Source organism: Poromitra crassiceps, assembly GCF_964638095.1.
Source record: "Poromitra crassiceps genome assembly, chromosome: 29".
Lineage (NCBI taxonomy): Eukaryota > Metazoa > Chordata > Actinopteri > Beryciformes > Melamphaidae > Poromitra > Poromitra crassiceps.
In genome coordinates this window covers 13,782,654-13,810,208 of record NC_139641.1, presented here as the reverse complement: position 1 = coordinate 13,810,208, position 27,555 = coordinate 13,782,654, and the positions used below count along the sequence as shown (strand labels likewise).

General features: G+C 43.4%; 1 protein-coding gene across 1 annotated transcript; it reads left to right on the top strand.

Annotated features, from left to right (window-relative positions):
• Positions 1-1,108: 1,108 nt before the first annotated feature.
• Positions 1,109-27,314, top strand: cep85 (centrosomal protein 85; the record flags this gene model as incomplete). The annotated part of the gene is made up of 14 exons (XM_083662785.1): positions 1,109-1,171; positions 3,120-3,179; positions 3,271-3,408; positions 9,264-10,069; positions 13,491-13,615; positions 15,649-15,772; positions 18,931-19,116; positions 19,821-19,973; positions 20,475-20,629; positions 21,487-21,604; positions 25,174-25,224; positions 25,924-26,031; positions 26,180-26,414; positions 27,151-27,314. Exons 2-14 carry the CDS (start codon positions 3,140-3,142, stop codon positions 27,312-27,314), a joined length of 2,403 nt encoding a protein of 800 aa, XP_083518911.1. The 5' UTR covers positions 1,109-1,171; positions 3,120-3,139.
• Positions 27,315-27,555: the final 241 nt, after the last annotated feature.

The following is a 27,555-nucleotide window of genomic DNA, read 5'->3' as shown; positions in this document are numbered from 1 at the left end:
GGCAAGGTGAGAAAATCCCTAGGACGTTATGCAATATGAGAGGTGAGAAAAAATACATACATACACACACACACACACACACACACACACACACACACACACACACACACACACACACACACACACACATACACACACACACACACACACACACACACACACACACACACACACACACACACACACACACACACACACACACATATTATGCAACACTGTTTGGATCTCACCTGCAATTACCACTCATCGCCATAGGTGTCACCCAAGAGAACAAAACTGAAATATTATGGACTATAATTTTAATATTGTAATACAATTATTCAGCACTACAATTCCAAAGGATATATATCTAAGTGCAATACCACATTTTCCAATGGTCTATTTATTCAATATGTATTCAATATGACATCACTTCAATTTGTGTATTTGATCGAGTTTGAATGTAACCTCGCGTCACCAGGCTCTTCTCGGCGAGAAAGAGCCTGGCCTCCGTTCACAAGTGATTTTGTCACCCTGCCTGCTTCCGGCCTAGAGCCCGCCCTAGACAGGAAACAGCGGAAATAGCTCATTAACTTGACAATTAGACACAACGAATCAGAAAATAAAACGGCAAACAAGAAAACAAAAGATGGACGTACCGAACAAAGTTTTTGAAGAAGTTCTTGTAGAAACATTGCGGATTCACAATCTCACATATTTTAAGCCAATACAGAAGCTTTACTTTACAATCAAATGGCCAGTTGATGGAATAGTTATAACGCTAGTTGTCTGTCCAGTGTTATCGATAATGGAGGATCGAGTACAACCATAAGTACAACAGTTGAAGCATCTCTGCTGCCTGTGCTGGGAAAGACCACATTTATCATAAGATTTCACATACCTCGCCGCGTCAAGCTAACGGCAACAAAGACGTTTTTTTTGGCGCACTTATTTCCGGTGTTGTTTCCGCCCCCATGACAAAAAGCGGGGTGAAAGCTTTTATTTTGAAAAATCCTGATCGGCAGTCGAAATTAAATTGCTGCTTGCTTTACAATTAAAATCCAGGCTAGCCATTGGCTAGCTTCGTGGTACAAGGATTGAAGGAACAACAGCAGCCAGAAAACAGACACGGCTTCTTCCTTCACCAACTTGAAACCGAGATTTATCATTGTCCTTTGCATTTGTGTGAAAGGTACAGTCAATTAAATGTACGTTTTGGTAACACTGTCAATATGTTGTCTAACGCAAGCTATCTTAGGGAATGTTCGCCAGAACGTAGCTAACTGCTAACGTTAGCTGTTACGTTAAAGTTGAAATGTAGCTAACGTTAACTTGGGTAATTAACATGAGCAAAGCCAACGGTTAACGTTAGCTAACGCTAGGTATAGCTATCTACAGTACATGGCTCTGGGTATAACTATCTAAACGGATTAGCGTTAGTCCTGGATTAAGATAGATAGTAACGCTTGCGTTAGAGTAGAGAAATGTTCCTTTATGCTCACTTTTAATACGACATAACGCTAAATGCTGGCTACACAATACATCTAGCCTAGCTAGCGTTAGATGTATTGTGTAGCATTTAGCGTTAGCTACTTTTGTGAAACGCTAGTGTTAAATTCAACACGCCACCGTTAGCTGGCTACATGGTTTTAGTTTTAGCGAAGAATCTCTGAATTTGCATCCAAGCGCATGGATGTAAATATTGTAAATGTAAATATTACATTCGCATGCCAACCTTTTGCAGCCACGTCAGGAGACGTGTTTTTGTCAATAGATTATGTAAGGAAAGGGCATGTGTCCTTGTTGCTATTTTTGTTCGTGTGACTAACGTTTCCCAGAAATGTGTGGTGTAATGTTATTGTGATGTTATTGTTATTGAGGTATGAAGTTTGTTAACGCCAGATACATTTATTTCCCTGGCCATGAACACTTAGCGTTATATATAGGAAAGGAAACAAAGCGTTTTGTCCAGTGGACAACTTCATCACAAAATCCAACACGAAATCCTTGCACTGTTTACCAGGCAACATTTTTTTTTAAATAGCGCCATAGACTGTAATAATAGGGACATTACCTCTAGATGCTAAGTGGTTAATCAGTCACATTCAGATGGAAACCAGGATTAGTCTGATATATTCCCAACCCAGGGTTCTGCCAAGGTGCTTGAAGTGCTTGGATTTTGAGGAAAAAAAAGTCAAAGTCCTGGACTACCCATAGACCATGGAGCTGGGGGCATAGACATGCAATCTGTAACTTCAGGGTTAATAACACCAGAATCCCCAAGGTTGTTGGTAGATATAAAGGACTGCATAGAAGTATGAGGATCTGTAACCTCTGTAGTGACAACTGTGTGGGAGACGAGTATCATATTTTGTTTGAATGCAAGAATGTAATTATTTTGAATTTCAAAGAGTTATATTTACCCAGATATTATTTAACTCGTCCATCTATGTTTAAACTGATCTTACTACTACAATCAGACAGACAAAAAGTAATGTGTAAATCAGGTGCTTTTTTGAAGAATGTCCTGCCTCTGTTCAAATGACATATGCACTAGCCATGCCGTGTGCCATTGTATATTGTTTTTGTATGTTTTGTTTGTGCTCCATACCATGTGATCATGGTCAATGAGTCACATTAAATAAATGAAATGAAATGAAAATAGACCCTTTTTTAAACAAGGTGCTTAAAAGTCCTTGACTTTCACATGAACCACATAACGCTGTCTGTCAGTGACTGTCACGTCTTATATTTTGACCAAAGTTGGTATTAAAAAGACAAAAGGCGCTTACTGAGGTTTGAGCATCTGTTCAAAATCAAAGCAATCTTTAGACAAATATTTTCCCATCACAAGATTGATAGTAGAATTAACTTGTTAAAGACAAAATGTAATATAATGCAAATTTGATGCCCCTTTTTGGCCAAATTTATATTTTAAAATCAATTATTTGATTTGCGTGAAATCCTTGAAAATGGAAAAAAAAAGTTTCCTTTTGTAATATCTGTATGAACCCTGCCAACCTGGCTATGTATTTTAAAAGTAAAGAACAGCAAAATATCTCTTCTGTGTTCCTGCTCAACAGATCAGGTACAGGTGTGTCATTTCTAATAACTGCCGTTTCTTTTCTCATCTCAATCAGGTGATGCTGTGCCGGATGGAATGAGCGCTTCACAGGGCTACACTGAACCCAAAACATCAGGTAAGTTGTCACTCAAGTGGCAAAACTGCGTAGTGTCAATTCAAAATGTGTTTGGTATAACCCATTATTCTGTTTCACAAATATATTGTAGCTGCTGGGTTCACTGACATGGAGTGGCAGACACCACCTCTGTCTGAGAAGGTGTACAGCCGGTTTGGCCACAGGCCTGGAACGGTGGCAGACGGTGGGGACACTGGTCTTGGCACCTCAACATCTAACATCACAGAAGGTAACCGCTTTTTCTTTGCTCTCTGACCCCATCATCTGTAGTATGTATTTCAGGGGTGACCAACCTTTTTTGACCCAAGATCTCCTTTTCAAGTAGCCAGCCTCCCGAGATCTACCGGTCCAGTTTCAACATCACCAAACGCACACACGTCGTTTCCAGCCTGCAGTAACTAACCTCACAACACTTTCTCTCGTTGTCCCACAACCACTTGACATTAGGGCTGTGAATCTTCACTGGCCTCACGATTCGATTCGATTACGATTCAGAGGGCTACGATTCGATTCGATGCATCTTGAATCGATGCATCACTTTTTTCCCCCAATACATGATTTATTTTTTCTCACTTTCTTTTTTCTCACCGTGTGGCTACTTTTCAAATAAAAGTGCATTTGGAATTGCATTGTATTATGATCCATAATTAAAATAAACAACTGCATGTACTTCCATTATATTTGATTTGATTATTAAATTATTATTTATTTTTTTAACAATCGATTTTTGACACCCCTCGCGATCGACCTGGGGTACTGGTCGACCGCGATCGACTGGTTGGGCACCCCTGATGTATTGTGTAACGTTATTTTGAAAAGCCAGTCCTGTCAGTGTCACACTGCGTACTTGCTTTAACTGTGGCAGTTTTGTTTGTTTGATAGCCCGCTGCAGACATCCGCTTCAGTCACAAGAACACATGCAAAATAGGGTGTCCCTACAGGATAATTACAGTCCCCAGTGCAGTTGTTAGTCCTTCAACGTTTGTACTTTAGTTTAAATGGATGTTCAAGTGAACATTCATACAGGGTCCACTTGCATACCCCCCCAACACACACACACACACAAACACACACACACTAGAGCCTGACCGATACTGGATTTTTTATTATTATATAAATATTATTATTATTATTATTCTTACATTATATATACACTTTTGCAATGATCCCTCAAATATCAAACACTTGACAAAGATATGAGTTGACATGAATTGAAATATGTAATGTAGGCAGGATATTTTACAGCTTATTAATAAACTTTATTGTCCAAAATGACATCAATGCAATGAAACGGTAAACTGAACTGGGAATTTAATAATTATAAATAACTAGAAATACAAAAACACAAGAAATGGAACAAATAGTTAAGAAAAAATATCAAATATACACAACATGCTGTCTATAACTTAAAAATAAATAAAAAGAAAACGGCAATATCGGCCAACATATCGGCCGATATGATATATCGGTTATCGGCCAATATCGGCCGATAATATCGGCGAACCGATATATCGGTCGGGCTCTAACACACACACACACACACACACACACACACACACACACACACACACACACACACACACACAACACAACTACTTCTCTGTATTGTGGCTGGGAAAGAAGCTAACTTTGCCTTCTACATGTAGATTGTGCTTTCTAGACTTATTTATAGGGTGACAGAAGTGTCGCTCTCGGCTGCTTTTAGATGTTAGTTTATAGTCCCGGCCAAAAATGCCCCACGGCTCTGGCCCACTGCTCTGGTGTGTTGGGCCTAATTGGGTGGATGAGGTGTGGGGATACCAGGGTTGGACAGCTAAATGGAAACTGAACCGTCGCCTGTGGTCGAGTGTCTCAGCCAAAGCGCTTTTTATAATAGCATGGTTTTAAAATGGGAACATTTGAAAGGTACACTTAGAGATGTTAAGTCCCACTGGAGATGGTGTGTGTGTTTATTTATAATTGGTGTGTAGGTGTGTGTGTATGTGTATATACAGTGACCTCACAAACGCCATTCCCAAGTTCGTTAACGCAATATCTCAGGAGCGCCTTGACGGAATTTCTTCCAATTTGCCTCAAATGGCGATTTGGACTCAAGAATGAACTAATGGCGGAGGCATAAGTCCGCGTTGGGGTCGTTCTGGTTTCAATACATATCGTGCTCGTGCATCCCTGCTTTTTATGAATGAACCCATTGACAGGCCACAGTTGTGTTTTGGCCCAACTGTCAAGCAAGTTAGCAGCTTTGTCCTTGCATTTTCGAGACAGTCCGCATGTCTGGGAACGCCCACAAAATGTTAAACGGCTGGCGCGCGAGTGGGGTAAAACCGCCCATATATCTCATGGGCTGACTCACCAAAAGACGGTGCTGCGGCTCTAAACTACAGGTTTGGGGGGTTCTAGAGCAGAACACAAGACGTCTGCTCAGATGTGCGTTAGGGATGGGCATTTCTAGCAAAAACACTTTTCGAAATTCGCTGGCCAAAGTCGACTTTTAATCGAAATTCTATTTTTTTTTTTTTTTTAATGTGAGTGAAATGTTGCATTGTCTCCCCTGATTCTAAGTATAGTCGAATCGCTTGGTTTGAGCAAGTAAAACAATTTTTATAAGCATTTTAAGCAAGGTTTATGGAAAAATGAATGGCGGATGAAATCCCATGAAGAGGGAGAGGTTGCTTATAAAAATTGTTTTACTTGCTCAAACCAAGCGATTCGACTATTCTTAGAATCAGGGGAGACAATGCAACATTTCACTCACAAAAAAAAAGAAAAAAAAAAGTTTTTTTTTTTTTTTTTTTTTTTTCAAAAAACGAATTTCGAATTTCAATAATAAAAGTCGACCTTGATAATAACAACGATTATTCGAAAATTCGAAATTCGATGCCCATCCCTAATGTGCGTTTACTGCGGTGGTTAAATCCCCGATCGTGTCTGCCTGGGCTGGGCTATCAGCTAAATTCTAACTTTGCTGAATGGATAGAATGGGGGTTTTTACCCCAACCTGACCCCGCCCCCAGCCAGGCTGAGCCAGCTGAACCAGTGTCTATGACGAGACGTGGCCTCAACCTATATAACACTGCCTATAGCAACATTAATGTAATCTCCTCCTAGGCTCCTACTTAAGCTATAATGTTATATAACCTGTGGAAGATGGAAGCCTAAGAGGCTAGAGCATACATTGATCAGCTTACGCAGAATGATGCTCTTTTTCTGTGATCACTCAGACCGTGTACTCGTGTTTGTCTTGGCTACAGTTCTCACAGTGTTCTCTCTTTGACCGCTTCAGTAAATATTGTGTTTAATACTTTAGAAAGATGGCGCGTTGCCTGAAAGATGAACACTTGCTTGATGTTTTCAGGGACAGAGTGTAGTTTAGACTTGTTTCCAGCCCAGTCATGAATCACTTGAGCCCCGGAGGGCACAATTATTCTTTTTACATTTGAGGCTTGATTTTCCTGTTAGCTTGATGATGTTGCCAGAACAATCGTGGCTTTTTTTCTAATTGCTATTTTTCCACAGTTGTTGCTATGAGCTGATTTAAATGAAGTCGTAGTTCAAACTGAGTGTGTGTGTTGTGTGTTTGTTTTTGGATGTACACATGTGATACAGTGGGGGGAGGGGCAAGGTGCTTAAATAAGCGGCTCCCAACAGATCACTCTGTAACGTGAGAGGCGGGGCTATAAATACCCCTAACCTTTTCCTGTGTGCGTCTGTTTGAACGGGGCCTGGCTGCTGTGCTGCTGTGTCGCTGTCAGTCTTTAGCTGCAGTTCTCTTTGGTAGCTGCTGCGTTTGTTCACTTTGGTTGCTGCTGCCCAGAAATGCAGAAGAAGGAGCCACGGTGTCAGTTTCAAGCGTTCTGCTGCAGCTCACCTCTGCTCCTCTGCTCCTCCTCGGCCCAGCGGGAGAGAGAAAAATGCCAGGGCTCATGAGCGGTTTGTGTTTGAGTGAATGTCAGGCGAGCGGACTTCATTCAGCAGGTCTCTCAGGTTTGTGTTGCTGTTCTTCTCATTTGGACTTATGTAACGTGGGATTTGTGTCGAGGCTTGTGGAGCTATGTGCCCTCTGTTTTCAGCTGGTGCTGCTTGTTTTCACGTTGACTAGGGCTGTGAATCTTCACTGGCCTCACGATTCGATTACGATTCAGAGGGCTGCGATTCCATTACGATTATCGATGCATCTCGATGCATCTTCAATCGATGCATCACTTTTTTTTTCCTAATACATGATTTATTTTTTCTCACTTTCTTTTTTCTCACTGTGTGGCTACTTTTAAAATAAAAGTGCATTTGGAATTGCATTGTATTATGATCCACAATTAAAATAAACAACTGCATGTACTTCCATTATATATTTTTTGATTATTTAATTTATTATTATTATTTTTTTAATAATGGATTTTTGACATTTGTGAATCGATGCAGAATCGTGCACGTCCGCATCGCGATGCATCTTATAATCGATTATTTTGGACACCCCTAACGTTGACCATAACATGCTCTGTTTTTCTGTCTTTCTTCCAAATTATGACGATTTAGCTTTTTGATGCGTGATGCTTCACAGACGGGATTGGGTGTGTTTGTGTATCTCGATGATCTAATGGTGCTCGTCTGTTGTTGGCCTGTGTGTTGTTGTTAAGGAGCAGTGTTTCCCCTACCATTCTACAGGCCTGGCAGGCCCGCCAGGCCAACGACGCCCCCGCCAGGCCAGAAATTTTTTGAAAAAAACAAAACAAAAAAAGTTTTTTCCCCCTGCTCTCCCCAAAATTTCAAAACATTTTTATGGCATATTATTACAATACGTCAATACTGGTGTTGACAGTGTTGACCATAATAGAAGATGCCAAATCATTCAAAACAATAAGCATTTTTGCTTTTAGGAGCATCGTGCCAGCGTGGGGCGCTGTTCCAAAATGTGTCAACAACATGTGTCGTTGCCTGGGAAACGCACATCCCATAATACAACTGTTCGCATCGCATCCCATAATAGTATGATGATACTTGGGATGCCATTGCGAACATAGATGCGAACAGGTTAGCTAAAAGTTTAGCGTCGCCAGCGACGGCCCCCCTTTTTTTCCCTAGGGGAAACGCTGAGGAGTAGCCTGTTGAGTGAAGACCCTTCAGTTAGCAAGTCAACTGTTCTATTAAGGCTGCATTTTTACACAGTGATGCGTTTAGTAGGGCTGGGCACTGTCTAAAGTGCATGACACAATGAATAAACAAACAATCAGTATGGCAAACAATATAGGTTTTATCTAAAATTGTACGGCAGACATTTTTCCATATAGCCATATTTCTAAGCTTTGGCTAAGTCTGTTCCCTGTGTTGACTCTAGAGCCCAACCGATATATCGGTCCACAGATATTATCGGCCGATAACCGATATATCGCTATCGGCCGATATGTTGGCCGATATGCCGATATTTTTTTATTTTGTATTTTCTAAGTTATAGACAGCATGTTTGTGTGTATTTATTTTTTCTTAACTCAAATTATATTTTATATTTGTTCTATTTGTGTTTTTGTATTTCTAGTTATTTCTAATTATTAACTTCCCAGTTCAGTTGACTGTTTCATTGCATTGATGTCATTTTGGACAATAAAGTTGATTGATAAGCTGTAAAATATCCTCCCCACATTACATATCTCAAGTCATGTCAAGTCATATCTTTGTCAAGTGTTTGATATTTGAGGGATCATTGCAAAAACATTGTGTAATATAATGTGTATTATTTAATATAAGAATATCGGCCGATATATCGATATCGGAATCTTTTTACTCTCTAATATCGGCATCGGCCTCCAAAATCCAGTATCGGTTGGACTCTAGTTGACTCAATCAGTACTTGAAATTTCTTTCAGTGGTGAGTCTGACACCTCATCAACAAAGTAGGCCACCCATAAACCCTGCTGCCGCGTGTACTACATTACCAACTGGAAATAGAGTGAATGGCTGCCCCGCACTAGTGCTCTAGATCTTCTCCTCTAGTTCAACAAAGTGCATCTATATTTGAATACGGAGAGAACAACACCTGATGTAATTTGCTAATGCTAACGACTCTTCCTCCACTTGTTGTTGTCGTTGAAGATTTCTGCAGGTCGAGCAGTAGCCCCTCCTTCCAGCCCATCCGCAGCCAGATCCCCATCCCCACTGCACATGTCATGCCCTCCACGGCCGGCTCCCCGGCCTCCAAGCCACCGCCGTGTCTCCAGGCCGAGTCCCAGGCCTCCGCCGAGGGCCACCGGGCCTCCTCTGCCTCCAGGACCTCCAGCGGCTCCAGCTCCAAGTCCTCCTCGCTCTCCAAATCGGCGTCTTCGCCCAACTTGGACGTCGCTCAGGCCGGCGTGGTGGGAGCGGATCCCGCGGGGCCGCGGCCGGACTGCTTGAGCCGATACCGCAGCCTCGTCAACGGGCTGGACCACTCCCTCTTCCCCATGGGGGAGCACACGCGCGTGGACGACGGCGGCCAGAGGTTCGGCACCCCCGCCGTGGAACCGACGCTGAACCAGTCGGCTCTGCTGGGCGGGTTGTTGTGCCCCGATGTCAGACTCCGATTACAGACGACTGGGCTCGCGGACACCTTTGACTGTGGGCCCGAGGCCTACAGAGGAGGCGCGGTGGAGCAGCACACCTATAAGGTTCTCCCAGAGGCACGGCCCGGGGTTCCTGGTGCTGCAGAACCCTGTAACCAGAGGGGCAGCCAGTCCACTGGGGCCGGGTCAGCGCCGGGCGCGTACGCTCTCCCTCTGGGCCTGTTGAGGGAGCAGCACGCGGGCGCCAAAGCTTATGAGCCACTGCTGCAGGACAGATGTGGAGAACTCTCCAGCTGGCAACAGCAACAGCAGCAGCAACAACAGCTGGACAGTTTACGCCTGCAACTGGAACAATTGCAGGTAAACATCATACATCAAGAGGATTATGAGGAGAGCCGTAGCAAAGAGACTTATTTCTATGATATATGTCGGAATCAGAATCACTTTTATTGCCACAGTATGCAAGTTACATACGAGGAATTTGTCTTAGCGTCTGTATGCAGCGTAGCGGTCACATCAATATACAGAGATAAGAAGTAGGAAGATAACTAAAGACTAGGGATGTCCCGATCAGGTTTTTTTGCCCCCAAGTCCGAGTCCGAGTCCTTTGATTTTGAGTATCTGCCGATACCGAGTCCCGATCCGATACTTTTATAATACATTTAAAAAATAAAGAGCGAAGAAAATTATCCAGGATGTCCCTTATTTTTATTATATTTTAACATGTAACACTTATCATGCACAACTGTGCATGCAAGTAGTGCAGTGTATTGTAAACTGAGCACTAGTTATGAGGTAGCTTGAACATTCTCAAGTCAGAACAGAAAAATTATTCTTCACATTAGAACTAGTGCAACATTAGAACTTAGTGCAACATCACAGACTCAATAGTCTAGTGTTAAAACAAACAGCAGCTTAACTTAAAATGCCAGTCAGGCATTAAAATAAAAAATAAATAAATAAAAATATCAAATAAAACAAATGAGCCAATATTCAAGCAGTGCAGTGTATTGTAAACTGAGCACTTATGAGGTAGCTTAAAGATTTTCAAGTCAGAATAGAAAAAATATTCTTCACATTAGAACTAGTGCAACATTAGAACTTAGTGCAATATCAGTGCCAGTGTGTCTGTGACGCTGCGCTGGGAAAGCAGGCCCTCGTGCACGACAAGTTGTAATGTGTGCGCTACACAGCCCACACTCTGTACTCCCATATCCAGCATGGCTTTCTTCATATTTGCAGCGTTATCGCGCAAAATGATATGGACTCGGTTCTTGTCTATTCCCCAGTTGTTCAGCATCCTCTCCATCGCCTGCTGGATGCGCTCTGCTGTGTGGGATCCACGAAATTCCTGTGCATGCAAAGTCGCACGGCTTAAAACAAAACTGGAGTTGATCCATTGCGCAGTGAGGCTTAGAAGGGCCATGAAAACACAGACGAACTCCAAATATCTGTGGTAAACGCCACATCAGGCACGTCTTTCAATAGGACAAGCAGCTTGTCGCTTATCTTTTTCTGGAGCGCTGGCAGAGCCTTTTCAGTGATATAGTGTCGAGAGGGCATGTCGTATCGTGGTTCCATGTACTCCATAAGCATGATAAAACCCGGGTCGTCTACCAGAGAGAGTGGCTGGTCACTCATTGCTATCATCTCGGCTATCTTTTCTGTGATCTTTTTCGCCTTTTCACTGTCGTTCTCGTCGTTCACTTTGAAATATTTCCACACAGCAGACATGATAGCGGCAGCGCGGCTCAGCTTCAAAACAAACTGGCGTGCTCTCTGCGCATGCGGTGCAGTGTTTTTGTGAGGCTGTCTGGCTGAGTGTCGTTTGACACAGACAAGGTCTGACTCTGTAAACGGTGGTAGTAATACTAATTTTATTCTAATTTATTTTGAATCACCAATAGCCCATATATAAAAAATCTGATAAAAATAATGACTCGGACATATGATCGGGTCATAATGTCCGAGTCCGGATCGAGTCTGCAGTCACGTGATCGGCCCCGATTTCCGATCACGTGATCGGATCGGGACAACCCTACTAAAGACAATCACAAAGTTGCAAGTGCAATCAAATCGAGTAAACATACAATATGTACATGAGTGGTGAAGTGTTCTGTGGATGATAAATATGAATTTACGTTGGATTTACATGAGATTTACAGACTGAGTTAAATAGGCGTTAAATAGGCAGTGGATTTACATGAATTTACAGTCAGAGTTGAATAAGAGTTTACATTGAATGTACATGAAATTTACAGGCTAAGTTAAATAGGCATTAAATGTGCAGGGAATTTACATGAATTTACAGTCCCAGTTAAACAGGCATTAAATTAGATATGAGTTCTGTATACATACATGTGTATGTGTGTATATATGTATATATGTGTATATATATATATATATATATATATATACTATATATAGTATACAATACTGTATATATCTATAAAGTATATATATATAAAGTATATATATATATATATATATACTAGGGTTGGCACGATCGTGATGGGCCGACCCCCCATCGACCTCTGAGCCTTCTACATCGGATCATCGTAATTAATTGTCTGTTCGAATTAAAATTGTGCCGTTTTAATAATAAAAAAGGCCAAGTCCACTTACCGTGACGCGCCGGCGGCATTAAACAAGCGCACCCAGTTCAGTTCAGAGAAGCCTCCCGCTCCTCCCTCCTCCCTCCTCCACTCCTCCTCCTCCTCCTCCCTCCTCCCTCCTCCACTCCTCCCCCTCCTCCTCCTCCTCCCTCCTCCCTCCTCCACTCCTCCCCCTCCTCCTCCGCTCCACTGCTTCTCTGAACTGGGTGCGATTGTTTAATGTTGCCGGGGCGACATTATGTTTTCAACCCAAAGTGAGTACAAGTCTTCAACTGTGAATTTAACTTGCCTGTTTCCAAAGTGAAAGTTGGAGCAGCTGCGTTTCTCTAGCCATTTCCCCTAAACTCTCTTTAGGTTCAAAAGCCCACGCGAATCTAACGTTATATCAGCCAGTAATTCAGTCAGTTTCCTGCCAGCTAGTTAAATTCAACACAAACGTTGTTGGTGAGGATCTGTAACGTTAACGTTATCTGTTTTGCGCCGTTCAAATTGCTGGTAGTGACAGCCACTGCCCACTTCAGTCGCCTGGCTCTGTGCTGTAGCACAGAGCAGAGGCTAATAGCCTATCCAAGCCTGCTGGTATCATAGAACTCAGCACCCATGCATCGGATTGTCCACTCGCTCTGCACGAAGCTGCTGGCTGCCTGGTACTCCACGGATCCCACTGGCGTAGCACGACAACACGCTGAATCCCACTGGATTTGGGGGTGGAACACGCCATGATTGACCAATGCCAAAGCCAGTCGACAGAATTGTCAAATCAAATCATCGACATGATACTATGACCCGCCTCTCAACTTGTCATCTCAGACAAATAATGTTTTCAGTCTGAAACGGACTGCGACGCACGTGACGAACGGGTTCAGTCCAACTTTAATGGAGTCACACAGCCTGACATTGTATTTTAAGAGCGAGGAGCGCTACTCTGTGCTCATCTGTATTTCTCTGTTGCCATTGCCATGCCATTTCCTGGTTTTTCAGGATAAGTTTACCACCCTGTACCTCATTAACAGAATTCCCATAAGGAAATGAAATGAGTGCAGTTGCGGTATTATTATTTATATATTTTTTTGAATTCAGCATTAGGCCAGTCTCTGAGCTGAAGTTGTTGCAGCCTGTATTCATATACTGTATTGTGTCTTATACTTGTGTCTCTGCTGGTATAGTTAAGGACTGCTGGAGTGGGGCAGTACCCATCGCTGTACTCCACCCCCCTGCACTCAGAGTCTGGCAAGTGGGAGGCTGTGGTCAAAGCCAATGAGAGTCAGGAGAAGGAGCTTATCATAGAAAGGTAAGTGTCTGAGAGTTATTTCACAGATGTACTGCTTATGTTGGGGTGGGGAAATCATGCGATAAATTATACTGTATGTATATTGAGGGAGAGATTATTGCTGAACTGACCATTGGAACCCCCCCCCCCCACCAGGGCTGGCGCCAGGATGAAATAACTGAGGGGGCGGTTATAACTGGGGAGGGGGCTGATTTTTTATTTTTTTTATTTTTTTTATTTTTTTTATTTTATTATATTTTTATATCGTAAAACATAGGTTATATACCCGCTATGCCTATTTCTGGACTTTTTAACCATAATAACCTCTGAAAAGCGCAATAACAACACAAGAAAGACTACTATTCAAAATCAAATAAAACATTTATTTCACAGCAGCAGATTATGGCATTAATAGAGCTGAGCTTTGCATAACGTGAAATGCGGGACCTGTCTGGAGCACTCTGAACATATATGTCTATATGAAAAGTCATAGAATAAACAATTGCTGCTAAAATCAACAAAAACGAAACAAAGTAATAGCCAGTCAGTGCCAGGTTCATTAAATTAAAGAAATAAAGTGATCAGATGCGTTGTCTCCGTCTTTCTGCTCATGGCATGCTGTGTGCTTGGGTGCAGCTGATTTCTCTCTCTCTCTCTCTGTGTGTGTGTGTGTGTGTGTGTGTGTTTTAATCACGTCATGATCACTACAACATGCAGTGAGGTTCAAATGTAATAAATAGCTACATCTCTGACACCTTGTGACAACCAAAGCACAGCAAATAGCGCTTCCCTGCCAATTCTGAAACAACAGAGCCATGTTTACAGGGGGTAGCCTACATGAACTTAAACTGATCAAATTTGATGAAGACTGCAGAAACAGCAGCCAAAACATGTCAGGTACAAACATTGCCTAACTGGCCTTTATAGATTAACTATTCTATCAATTTTTTTTTCTTTTTTTTTTTATAAGTGAGGGGGCAGAAAATTGAACTGAGGGGGCAAAGCCACCTATCGCCCCCTCGTGGTGCCGGGCCCGTCCCCCACACACACACACATTTATTGGTGCTATAGAGAGCCAAAGTGAAACGTCACTTCCTGCTTTTCTCCCTGTACCAGCGCTGACAAAATATGAATGGCGGTGAACGGAGAATAATGTTACTTTTTTGATCCCGTTTGAATTGTGCCAAATTTTGTCAATTTAAAACATAACTTTGCAGGTCAAGAAAGTCGCAGTTTGTTGCCAAACTGTTGGACTATAAGTTTTAAATCAGAAAGACTTCATACACTGTCGCCTAAGTGACGTCACTTTCTCTACTGGCAAAGCTTCCACAAGCTTATACGAAACTAACCCCTACGTTTCAGTTTGACGACAAACTGTGACTTTCTTGACATGCAAAGTTATGTTTTTAATTGACACAATTAGCGTTGGCACCCCCGTGGCACAATTCAAACGGGATAAAAAAAGTAACGTTATTCTCTGTTCACCGCCATTCATATTTTTTTCAGCGCTGGTACAGGGACAAAGCAGAAAGTGACGTTTCACTTTGGCTCTCTATACAGTGCTTTTGGCCTGTCTGTTTTTCTCTCACAATAGGTTGAGGCCACGTCTCTTCATAGACAATCCGCATGTCTGGGAACGGCCACAAAATGTTAAACGGCTGGCGCGCGAGTGGGGTAAAACCGCCCATATATCTCAATGGGCTGACTCACCAAAAGACGGTGCTGCGGCTCTAAACTACATGTTTTGGGGGTTCTAGAGCAGAACACAAGACGTCTGCTCAGATGTGCGTTTACTGCGGTGGTTAAATCCCCGATCGTGTCTGCCTGGACTGGGCTATCAGCTAAATTCTAACTTTGCTGAATGGATAGAACGGGGGAATTTACCCCACCCTGACCCCGCCCCCAGGCTAACCCAGCGTTTATTGTGGGCGTTCCTAGAGCCTGTATGGGCGTTCCCAGACATGCAGACTGTCTCTATATGACTGCCTGTATTGTTATTGCTCTGTTATTGCTTTGCTGTGTTGTTGATGTGTGATGTTGTGGCCATGATGCAGACAGAAGCAACACATGGCCCAGTTGGAGCTGCGTCTGAGGGAAAGTGAGCTGCAAATCCATGAAGCGCTCCTGGCCCGCGGGGCTCCAGCTCCATATGGGGATGTGTGTATGCTCCGGCTACAGGTTAGACCAAACACATGCACCGGCTCCCACAAAACGGCAATGCTAACAATTAGGGCTGGGTTCAAAAAAATCGATTCTCAGATTTTTTATCGATTTTTATTTTAATCCTTTGACATCGATTCATATGTCCAGAGATCGATTTTTTTATATAAAAAAAAAAGTTTCAAGTTGACGTTTATTTATGTTTGTAGTTGAAACAAAAACATAAATACTGTAGGCTACATAAATGGAAATGTTTGATCATTAATATCTACTTTTGTCATTTGGACAAGCTTTCAACGGAGGCGGTCGCATTTCCTCTCTCTCCAGTCCTCCCTCCCTTTCCCTCTCCCCCTCATCCCTCTGCTTCTGCTACCTGGAGCCAATCTTGCATTTGTCTTCGAAACTACAAATATGGATTATATGGCTGGTCTCTCAACGAATTCGACAAAATCATTGTGGGGTCCGGTGAACCCCCCCTCTGCCCAGACGGGACCGCCGCGGGATACGGGAAGACAGCAGCCATTGACCCTAGGCTGCACGTCATGATAAACGAGATGAGCGGGGCAGTGAGTACTTGGACTATTGCGATTTCTGATCTGAATCGTAAAAATGGATTACTTCTTTGGAGATATCACTGCCGCTGCGCCGAAGTGTTTTAAAACCGAGGATCAGGACTGACTCGTGTGAGGAATGTTGTTGATCCTACACCCACCGGGGAAAACCAAAACAAACGGATTTAATCTGGCCACCTGCTAAGCTGTCAAGGACACTAGCAGCAAAACTCGCCTGAAGCCCTGAGTGCAATCTGCGTCTCCAACGTCACCACCCGCCCCTACATCTGACGCCTGAACTCTGGTCTGAATTGACGAGGCCATCTCCACAGCAACGCTGTGTTTCAGCCGAAGAAGGCTCAGACTACACACACACACAAACACCCATGGACTCTAAGGACTCAGAGGCCTACACACGGTCACGCACGCACTCCCCCAAACCCCCCCCCCCTCCCGCCCCCCTCCCCTAAACCCCACCCCCCGCCTCCAGCAACTTCCCCCCGCTTTGCAACACCCCCCCCCCCCCCCCCTACCCCCCCCTTCCCTCCCACGATGAACCAAACCGGCGCTGTAATGGCAGCCTCCCTGGTGTCGTGGTGTGGGTTGTCTTTGCTGGTAACCCTGTACATTTACAACAAATGTATCTGTATTGTATAATATTGAAGTGTGCCTTTATTACTTTTTCTAACTAGTAATAATGTGAATTCTGAGTTATTTATATGCTTTGTCCAATCCAAATTGCTGGCGCTGTTCTATGGCGACCCGGTTTTGCTCTCCGACTCTGAGAGCGAACCAAGCAGAATTTCGCTCGTGATACTTGTACCATGAAGTGACAATAAAGTTAATCTCAATCTCAATCTCAATCTCAAACTTTTAGAAATTATATAGGCTGAAATCAAATCACTGTGCATAATTGTGAAAGTGTCTTTATTGACAGATGAAAAGGCTGTTATTTACCCTTTGTCACCACCTGGTGAGTAAATATATGTGTACCGTAAATTCCGGACTATAAGCCGCGGCTTTTTCCCCGTTTTTTGGCCTTTTTTGGCCCCTGCGGCTTATATAACGGTGCGGCTTATCTATGGATTTTTTCAAAAAAAAAAAAAAAAAAAGGAATTCTCTCTTCTTTAGCACTCTTTCTAACTATAAATCCACTTCTGTTTTAATTTCCTCTCTTGCCCTCTTTTCACCACACCGCGGACACTGTGTGCACTGTAAAAAAAAAACACAGGTGGTGTTGTGTTATGTTGTTTTGTTGAAATGTTAATAAATGGGAGCTTCCTCAAACAGCCATCTCTTTCCCGACAATCCCCTCTGTGCACAAACCCTTACATATGGTAATTAAACATTAAAACACAATTAACACATTGAGTGCCAAGGACGTCTGTGGACGTCCTAAAATCATAATTCATATTATTCCATAATTCTGCTGTTTAAGGTCGTACCTAGCCAGTGAGCATGAATCCCTTCAAGGGATCACACGGCGCCACCTTAAACATCGTCACGGGAGCTGCGCCACCCACCTCAGATCCTTTACTTTGTGCAGGAGACAGCAGGGAAAGACGTGATCAAAGTGGAAACCGATGCATGCTTCAGCCAGAGCCGTAAAGATTGCTCTGTCTGCAGCGGAGCGGACAGTTGGCTCGGCTGCATCCGTGCCCACAACTGAGCTCTTATGCTTCTATCTATCTTCTATCTATCTGTTTCTCCACACGATTCCCTGCCAGAAAGCCAGCACCCGAAGCCGAACGGCCAAGCCCTTTTCGTTCAGTCGCGTTTGGCATTTCCTTGTTGCACTAGGATCCGTCCGGGGCAAAAACGGAGTCAGACTCTGTGCGTGTGGGGAGGAGCCCGCAGCTCAGAGGTGGAGAGAGGGGAGAGGGGGGAGGGGGGAGGGGGGAGGGGGGAGGGGGGAGCAGGCTGCACAGAAACCACACCACGCCACCACATCAGAAAACACCAGCCAGAGTCAGTGAATGTGCTCGAAATTAGAGTGCAAAAAGTATTCATAAAAGTCACTATATCTTGAAAAGTAAAAAAAAACGGCAGAAAACCCTTGAAAGTGCACTTCTTACAGAGGCTGTCATTTCATAATGGAACTGTCTAGAAACAAAATTTCTTCTTTGGAAGAAGCAGGAGTGTTCAATGTTTCATTAGAGTCCAGCCCTATCAATATAGCCCTAATAGAAAAAATTCTATAGCTGTTTTCAACTGAATGGAAGTGAATCTGGCACAGGCTCCAGACAATTTTACTGAAGCGCTGTGGCACTCAATGTGTTGCGGAATTTACGGTAACTAAAACCATTAAAATTGACAACCGGTCCGCAACTTCTTTTCCCCATGTATCTACTTGGCGCAAAAAAGGTTGGGAACCCCTGTGTTACATAACTGGACAGTCATGTAATTTCAGGTTACAGCTCAAAAAACACGCTTTGGTATCACTAACCAAATCGATATTGAAATGAATCGAATCGGAATCGAATCGAATCGAATCGGGATTAATCGATTCGCAACCTTGTGAATCGGAATCGAACCGATTCTTGAAATTTGAACCAATACCCAGCCCTAATAAGGACATAACTCCACTTAATCCACAACTTGACAGTCACATGGTGGTGTTCACAGCAGGCGCAGAGGGAGAACGTGTACCTGAGGGCTCAGTTTGCTGAGAGGACCGACTGTGCTGCCCAGGAGAAGGCGGAGGCAGAGCGCAGGCTGGGGGCGGTGGAGGTGGAGACCCGGCGTCTCACGGACGCCCTGAAGGAGAGCGGCGACCGGCACGCGGAGGAGATGAAGAAACAGGAAGAAAGGGTTTGTGTTGTGCCTGCCTGCCCAACAGCAGTTTACTAGTAGGGATGGGCATTTCTAGCAAAAACACTATTCGAAATTCGCTGGCCAAAGTCGACTTATAATCGAAATTCGAAAATAAAAATATTTTTTCTTTTTTTTTTTTCTTTTTTGTGAGTGAAATGTTGCATGCTGATTCTAAGTCTAAGGCTTTATTAATTAATAGAAAAAGCTTCTGCTGTGGATTTTTAGCTCAAACAAGCATTGCACCACTGAAGTAAAGAACATGTTACATGACATTGACATTTTCGAAAATAAAAAACAGTTTTGACAATCATGAGTGGTTCATTAAATATTTAGTAGGTTCAGGTCTGAGTGCCAAAGGGGTGCCAAAGTCACCCCCTCTCCCTCTTCATGGGATTTCATCCGCCATTCATTTTTCCATAAACCTTGCTTAAAATGCTTATAAAAATTGTTTTACTTGCTCAAACCAAGCGATTCGACTATACTTAGAATCAGGGGAGACAATGCAACATTTCACTCACAAAAAAAAATATATACGGTATATACTTTTTTATTTTATTTTTTCGAATTTCGACTTTCAATAATAAAAGTCGACCTTGATAATAACAACCATTATTCGAAAATTCGAAATTTGATGCCCATCCCTAGTTACTAGCCAGTAAGTATCAGTCTCTCAGCTGATCGCTAATATCATCTTTGTGCAGATTCGCAATCGAGACAAGCACATCAATAACCTGAAGAAGAAGTGCCTGAAGGAGGCGGAGCAGAACCGAGAGAAGCAGCAGCGGATTGAGACTCTGGAACGCTATCTGGCCGACCTGCCCACCATGGAGGACTACCAGAGCCAGAACAAACAGGTGGAGAGATGTCTGGGTGTCCGGGGGCCCCTAGGGGGTCCCTGGCGCTTTGCGAAAAGTTTTCAGGAAAATAAAAAATACAAACTTTTTTGTGTGCAAAAGCGTCATAGTTCAACGAAAATATTGTATGCTTTAAATCTAAAATGGTTCATGGATTACATTCTAATCGAACAAAGCTATCAATTTAACCCGTTGATACCTGATGCAGCATTTGCGTGTATATCCCTCATTTGTGTGTGTATCCCTTTTAAGACACGGTCTTAAAGGGATACACACACAAATGCTGCATCAGGTATCAATGGGTTAAATGTCAAGCACGTTACCGTGGAAACAATTAAGCTTAGCCCAAAATCACAAATCAGAATGAGGGGGGTCCCCCGGTATATTTTCTATCCCGTAAGGGGTCCTTCGCTGAAAAAACATTTGAGAACCTCTGCTATAAAAGGTGTGTACATTGTGATCAATATTGAACTTGGATGCGTGCTTGTGTTTTTGTGTCAGCTTCTGGAGGTTGAGGAACGGGCAGCCCAGCTCCAAGGCCGAGTAAGAGAGTTGGATGTGTGTCTCGAGGAGGCTCGCTCACACGCCCGGGAAAAAGACGCACAGCTGGAAGAGCAGAGACGCAGGGAGAGAGAACTGTTGACCACCGTCACAAGGTACACACACACTAGTGATGCACGTGCCGCAGTTATAACCGCGCTGACCGCAGCTATCCCGCCCCGCGGGTGGGCCAGATCATAAAAATAAACATTCTGATTAATAGCGGATGGGTTGCGGGCGGTTGAAACGATGTATCATTAATGAGGAAAAATAATATGAATTACGTTCTCTAGTCTATGAACGTATTTTAAGCTACATTTTTCGTCGGGCACATTCTTAGTCGCCTATTGTAGATCCCCCAAAGGACCCACAGCCCGTAAACACAACAACAGCCATGTGCTAGGTCGCAAGGCTACACTTTTCGTCCATATATGGTCAATGATGTCACCCTCAAAAAGGAGTCTCCGCTGAAGACGTGTTTGAAGAGAAGACGCGTTCGTATTTTCCCATACAACGAGGCAATCCAGTAAACTAAACTTAAAGCTATAGCGTTAGCCGAGTAAGCTACATGAGGGCAAGTGGTGGACTGGACATAATACAGCATGGAAGTTTATTTGGAGTCTTGGACTGCAGCGATCGCACCAACGGCAGCAGAAACCGTAAGTTCGCTCCATTTATAGCGTTTTATAGCGTTTATAGCGTCGGGTGCATGGCGCGGGCGCGGATCTATAAATAGTATGAAATCATTTGCGCGGATTTATGGCGGGCGGACGGTTCATGCATACACGTGGATTAGGATTGCATAAAAACTCATCCGCGCATCTCTAACACACACACACACACACACCACAATCTCCCTTCTTTTGCATGAGGTTTTTTCGTTCGTTCTATGCCATTGTCAGTGCATTCATTGACCGTATCGACTGTACACAAGCCGTCTTTATGTGTGTGTTTTTGTCTTGCTCTGTGTTAGTCTGCAGCAACAGGTGCAGGAGGGCCTCGCGGACGGGGCCAGACTGCCTTCCCTGGACATTGAGAAGCTCAAAGGAGAGAACAGTGCTGTGAGAGAGGAACAGCAGAGACTCAAAAAGGTTTATTATTATTATTATTATATTTATTATCATTATTTACCTGTTAACCCCCTTAAAGACTCTCGTCTCAGTGCGCTTCATGTTAGAAACGCTAAACCCCTGTGCTGCACATGGAACTGCTTTTATCTGCACCTCATAGTGCTTCTGCATTCAGTCTAACAAAGCAGAAAGCTGTCGTTATAAAGGGGCATTATCTACACCTCATAGTGCTTCTGTATTCAGTCTAACAAAGCAGAAAGCTGTTGTTATAAAGGGTAGGGATGTCCCGATCAGGTTTTTTTGCCTCCAAGTCCGAGTCCGAGTCCTTTGATTTTGAGTATCTGCCGATACCGAGTCCCGATCCGATACTTTTATAATACATTTAAAAAATGAAGAGCGAAGAAAATTATCCAGGATGTCCCTTATTTTTATTATATTTTAACATGTAACACTTATCATGCACAACTGTGCATGCAAGTAGTGCAGTGTATTGTAAACTGAGCACTAGTTATGAGGTAGCTTGAACATTCTCAAGTCAGAACAGAAAAATTATTCTTCACATTAGAACTAGTGCAACATTAGAACTTAGTGCATTATCAGTGCCAGTGTGTCTGTGACGCTGCGCTGGGAAAGCAGGCCCTCGTGCACGTCAAGTTGTAATGTGTGCGCTACACAGCCCACACTCTGTACTCCCATATCCAGCATGGCTTTCTTCATATTTGCAGCGTTATCGCGCAAAATGATATGGACTCGGTTCTTGTCTATTCCCCAGTTGTTCAGCATCCTCTCCATCGCCTGCTGGATGCGCTCTGCTGTGTGGGATCCACCAAATTCCTGTGCATGCAAAGTCGCACGGCTTAAAACAAAACTGGAGTTGATCCATTGCGCAGTGAGGCTTAGAAGGGCCATGAAAACACAGACGAACTCCAAATATCTGTGGTAAACGCGACATCAGGCACGTCTTTCAATAGGACAAGCAGCTTGTCGCTTATCTTTTTCTGGAGCGCTGGCAGAGCCTTTTCAGTGATATAGTGTCGAGAGGGCATGTCGTATCGTGGTTCCATGTACTCCATAAGCATGATAAAACCCGGGTCGTCTACCAGAGAGAGTGGCTGGTCACTCATTGCTATCATCTCGGCTATCTTTTCTGTGATCTTTTTCGCCTTTTCACTGTTGTTCTCGTCGTTCACTTTGAAATATTTCCACACAGCAGACATGATAGCGGCAGCGCGGCTCAGCTTCAAAACAAACTGGCGTGCTCTCTGCGCATGCGGTGCGGTGTTTTTGTGAGGCTGTCTGGCTGAGTGTCGTTTGACACAGACAAGGTCTGACTCTGTAAACGGTGGTAGTAATACTAATTTTATTCTAATTTATTTTGAATCACCAATAGCCCATATATAAAAAATCTGATAAAAATAAAGACTCGGACATATGATCGGGTCATAATGTCCGAGTCCGGATCGAGTCTGCAGTCACGTGATCGGCCCCGATTTCCGATCACGTGATCGGATCGGGACAAGCCTAATAAAGGGGCATTATCTACACCTCATAGTGCTTCTGCATTCAGTCTAACAAAGCAGAAAGATGTCGTTATAAAGGGGCGTTATCTACACCTCATTGTGCTTCTGCATTCAGTCTAACGAAGCAGAAAGCTGTCGTTATAAAGGGGCATTATCTACACCTCATAGTGCTTCTGTATTCAGTCTAACAAAGCAGAAAGCTGTTGTTATAAAGGGGCATTATCTACACCTCATAGTGCTTCTGCATTCAGTCTAACAAAGCAGAAAGCTGTCGTTATAAAGGGGCATTATCTACACCTCATAGTGCTTCTGCATTCAGTCTAACAAAGCAGAAAGATGTCGTTATAAAGGGGCGTTATCTACACCTCATTGTGCTTCTGCATTCAGTCTAACGAAGCAGAAAGCTGTCGTTATAAAGGGGCATTATCTACACCTCATAGTGCTTCTGTATTCAGTCTAACAAAGCAGAAAGCTGTTGTTATAAAGGGGCATTATCTACACCTCATAGTGCTTCTGCATTCAGTCTAACAAAGCAGAAAGCTGTCGTTATAAAGGGGCATTATCTACACCTCATAGTGCTTCTGCATTCAGTCTAACAAAGCAGAAAGATGTCGTTATAAAGGGGCGTTATCTACACCTCATTGTGCTTCTGCATTCAGTCTAACGAAGCAGAAAGCTGTCGTTATAAAGGGGCATTATCTACACCTCATAGTGCTTCTGTATTCAGTCTAACAAAGCAGAAAGCTGTTGTTATAAAGGGGCATTATCTACACCTCATAGTGCTTCTGCATTCAGTCTAACAAAGCAGAAAGCTGTCGTTATAAAGGGGCATTATCTACACCTCATAGTGCTTCTGCATTCAGTCTAACAAAGCAGAAAGATGTCGTTATAAAGGGGCGTTATCTACACCTCATTGTGCTTCTGCATTCAGTCTAACGAAGCAGAAAGCTGTGGTTATAAAGGGGCATTATCTACACCTCATAGTGCTTCTGCATTCAGTCTAACAAAGCAGAAAGCTGTGGTTATAAAGGGGCATTATCTACACCTCATAGTGCTTCTGCATTCAGTCTAACAAAGCAGAAAGCTGTCGTTATAAAGGGGCATTATCTACACCTCATTGTGCTTCTGCATTCAGTCTAACAAAGCAGAAAGATGTCGTTATAAAGGGGCGTTATCTACACCTCATTGTGCTTCTGCATTCAGTCTAATGAAGCAGAAAGCTGTGGTTATAAAGGGGCATTATCTACACCTCATAGTGCTTCTGCATTCAGTCTAACAAAGCAGAAAGCTGTGGTTATAAAGGGGCATTATCTACACCTCATAGTGCTTCTGCATTCAGTCTAACAAAGCAGAAAGCTGTCGTTATAAAGGGGCATTATCTACACCTCATTGTGCTTCTGCATTCAGTCTAATGAAGCAGAAAGCTGTCGTTATAAAGGGGCGTTATCTACACCTCATAGTGCTTTTGCATTCAGTCTAATGAAGCAGAAAGCTGTGGTTATAAAGGGGCATTATCTACACCTCATAGTGCTTCTGCATTCAGTCTAACAAAGCAGAAAGCTGTGGTTATAAAGGGGCATTATCTACACCTCATAGTGCTTCTGCATTCAGTCTAACAAAGCAGAAAGCTGTCGTTATAAAGGGGCATTATCTACACCTCATTGTGCTTCTGCATTCAGTCTAACAAAGCAGAAAGCTGTTGTTATAAAGGGGCGTTATCTACACCTCATTGTGCTTCTGCATTCAGTCTAACAAAGCAGAAAGCTGTCGTTATAAAGGGGCGTTATCTACACCTCATAGTGCTTTTGCATTCAGTCTAACAAAGCAGAAAGCTGTTGTTATAAAGGGGCATTATCTACACCTCATAGTGCTTCTGCATTCAGTCTAACAAAGCAGAAAGCTGTTGTTATAAAGGGGCGTTATCTACACCTCATAGTACTTTTGCATTCAGTCTAACAAAGCAGAAAGCTGTCATTTTAAAGGGGCATTATCTCCACCTCATAGTGCTTCTGCATTCAGTCTAACGAAGCAGAAAGCTGTAATTTTAAAGGGGCATTCCTCTCTTTGCAGGTCATTGAGAAGCAACGCAGGATGATTGAACAACTTGGCTCCAAGATCCAGGTATTGAGTCAGTCTGTCTAAATCATTTGTGCGACTACTGTCCAAACTACTGTGTGTGTGTGTAACTATTGTCCTTGATGTGTGTGTGTGTGTGTGTAACTATTGTCCTTGACGTGTGTGTGTGTGTGTGTGTGTAACTATTGTCCTTGACGTGTGTGTGTAACAATTGTCCTTGACGTGTGTGTGTGTGTAACTATTGTCCTTGACGTGTGTGTGTGTAACTATTGTCCTTGACGTGTGTGTGTGTGTGTGTGTGTGTGTGTAACTATTGTCCTTGACGTCTGTGTGTAACTATTGTCCTTGATGTGTGTGTGTGTGTGTGTGTGTGTGTGTGTGTGTGTGTGTAACTATTGTCCTTGACGTGTGTGTGTAACTATTGTCCTTGACGTGTGTTTGTAACTATTGTCCTTGACGTGTGTGTGTAACTATTGTCCTTGACTTGTGTGTGTGTGTGTGTGTGTGTGACTATTGTCCTTGACGTGTGTGTGTGTGTGTGTCTGTGTGTAACTATTGTCCTTGACGTGTGTGTGCAACTATTGTCCTTGATATGTGTGTGTGTAACTATTGTCCTTGACGCGTGTGTGTGTAACTATTGTCCTTGACGTGTGTGTGTGTGTGACTATTGTCCTTGACGTGTGTGTGTGTGTGTGTGTGTGTGTGTGTGTGAGTATTGTCCTTGACGTGTGTGTCTGTCTGCAGACTTTGGAGGAGCAGATCTCTCAGGAACAGAGCAGCTCGGATGAGATCAGAAGGGAGGTTCTGGTCAGAGAACAGAGTGTGTTGGAGCTCCACACAGCCATGAAGGAGGTGAGTTGGAGAAATCCAAAATCTTAATCCACTTTCTGGGTTTAGAATCCAGAGAGCATGAAAAGGTCCTCCTGGATGTAATCAGCCACCTGACGAGCAGCCGTACGGCTCGTATGCTACTACCTTACCACTGCCTACTGTGTTTCAGCTGTCGGCCCAGAACCAGGACCTGATGGACCAGAACCTGAGCCTGCAGGAGCAGGCAGAGTGGAAAAACGCTAACCAGGCCTCCTCCACCGCGCAGCCGGCCGCGGCTCGCCTCACCCAGAGGCTACATGGAGAAATGTCCTCCTGCCTCTGTGACCTGCGCTCTCTGTGCAACATTCTGACCCAGCGAGCCCAGGGACAAGACCCCAACATCTCCCTGCTTCTTGGCATCTCATGTAAGCACTGCTTGATCACGTTCTTGTTTGGAATAGTTAGTTCAGGGGTGGCCAAACCGCATACAGAAAAATATAAGGAGTCGCGGGCCAAACAATATTAAGCGCGGCAGTTTTCGCGGGAAAAGAAAAAATTGGACCAGAAAACCCTTGTGCCATCAAAATTTGTATTTCTACCTAAATAAATATATGACACATAGTTTATTGATGTGCTCACCTATTACAATGGGTATTTCTGTATGTTTTCAAATTTTATTTTCCTGTGCCAACAGGTTAAAACAGATAATTTAACATAACATCAGTATTAAACATTCATTAAGTATTAAAAACGTTTAAAAGTACCGTAAATAGACCAGGTCAGGGTACTCAAGTATAACCCATTTTCAATGGTTTTAAATTGAAAAAACAAAATGGGGGGAATCAGTTTTTGTTTTTCTGTTTTTTTTTTGTTTTTAAGTTTTTTTTCCCGTTTTCGTTTTCCGTTTTAAACTTTAAAACAGAAAAACGGACAAACGTTTTTAGCAAAAAAAAAAAAAAAGTGTTGCTAAATTCATGGCGGGCCACTTAAAAATGGGCAGCGGGCCGCAGTTGGCCCGCGGGCCGTAGTTTGGCCACCCCTGAGTTAGTTGTATACTTCGTATATGTCCAGTATAACCAATTATTTCAGGAAATGATTAGTGCTCTTAACAAATTTGGGTTGAGAAAATTATGACACAAAGAATGTTGTGTGTTTCTTCAGCACACCCTCCCACGGGAGAGCAAGTGGAGGACTGGATGAGTCCAGAGGTCTTGCAGAAGAAGCTCGTCGAAGCGCAGCAGCTCCGTCGAGATGTTGAGGAACTACGCAATACAGTATCGGATCGTTACGCACAGGATATGGGCGACAACTGCATCACCCAGTGATCTGCCCACCCTGGTAACATCACCCAGTAACCTGCCCACCCTGGTAACATCACCCAGTAACCTGCCCACCCTGGTAACATCACCCAGTAACCTGCCCACCCTGGTAACATCACCCAGTAACCTGCCCACCCTGGTAACATCACCCAGTATCCTGCCCACCCTGGTAACATCACCCAGTAACCTGCCCACCCTGGTAACATCACCCAGTAACCTGCCCACCCTGGTAACATCACCCAGTAAC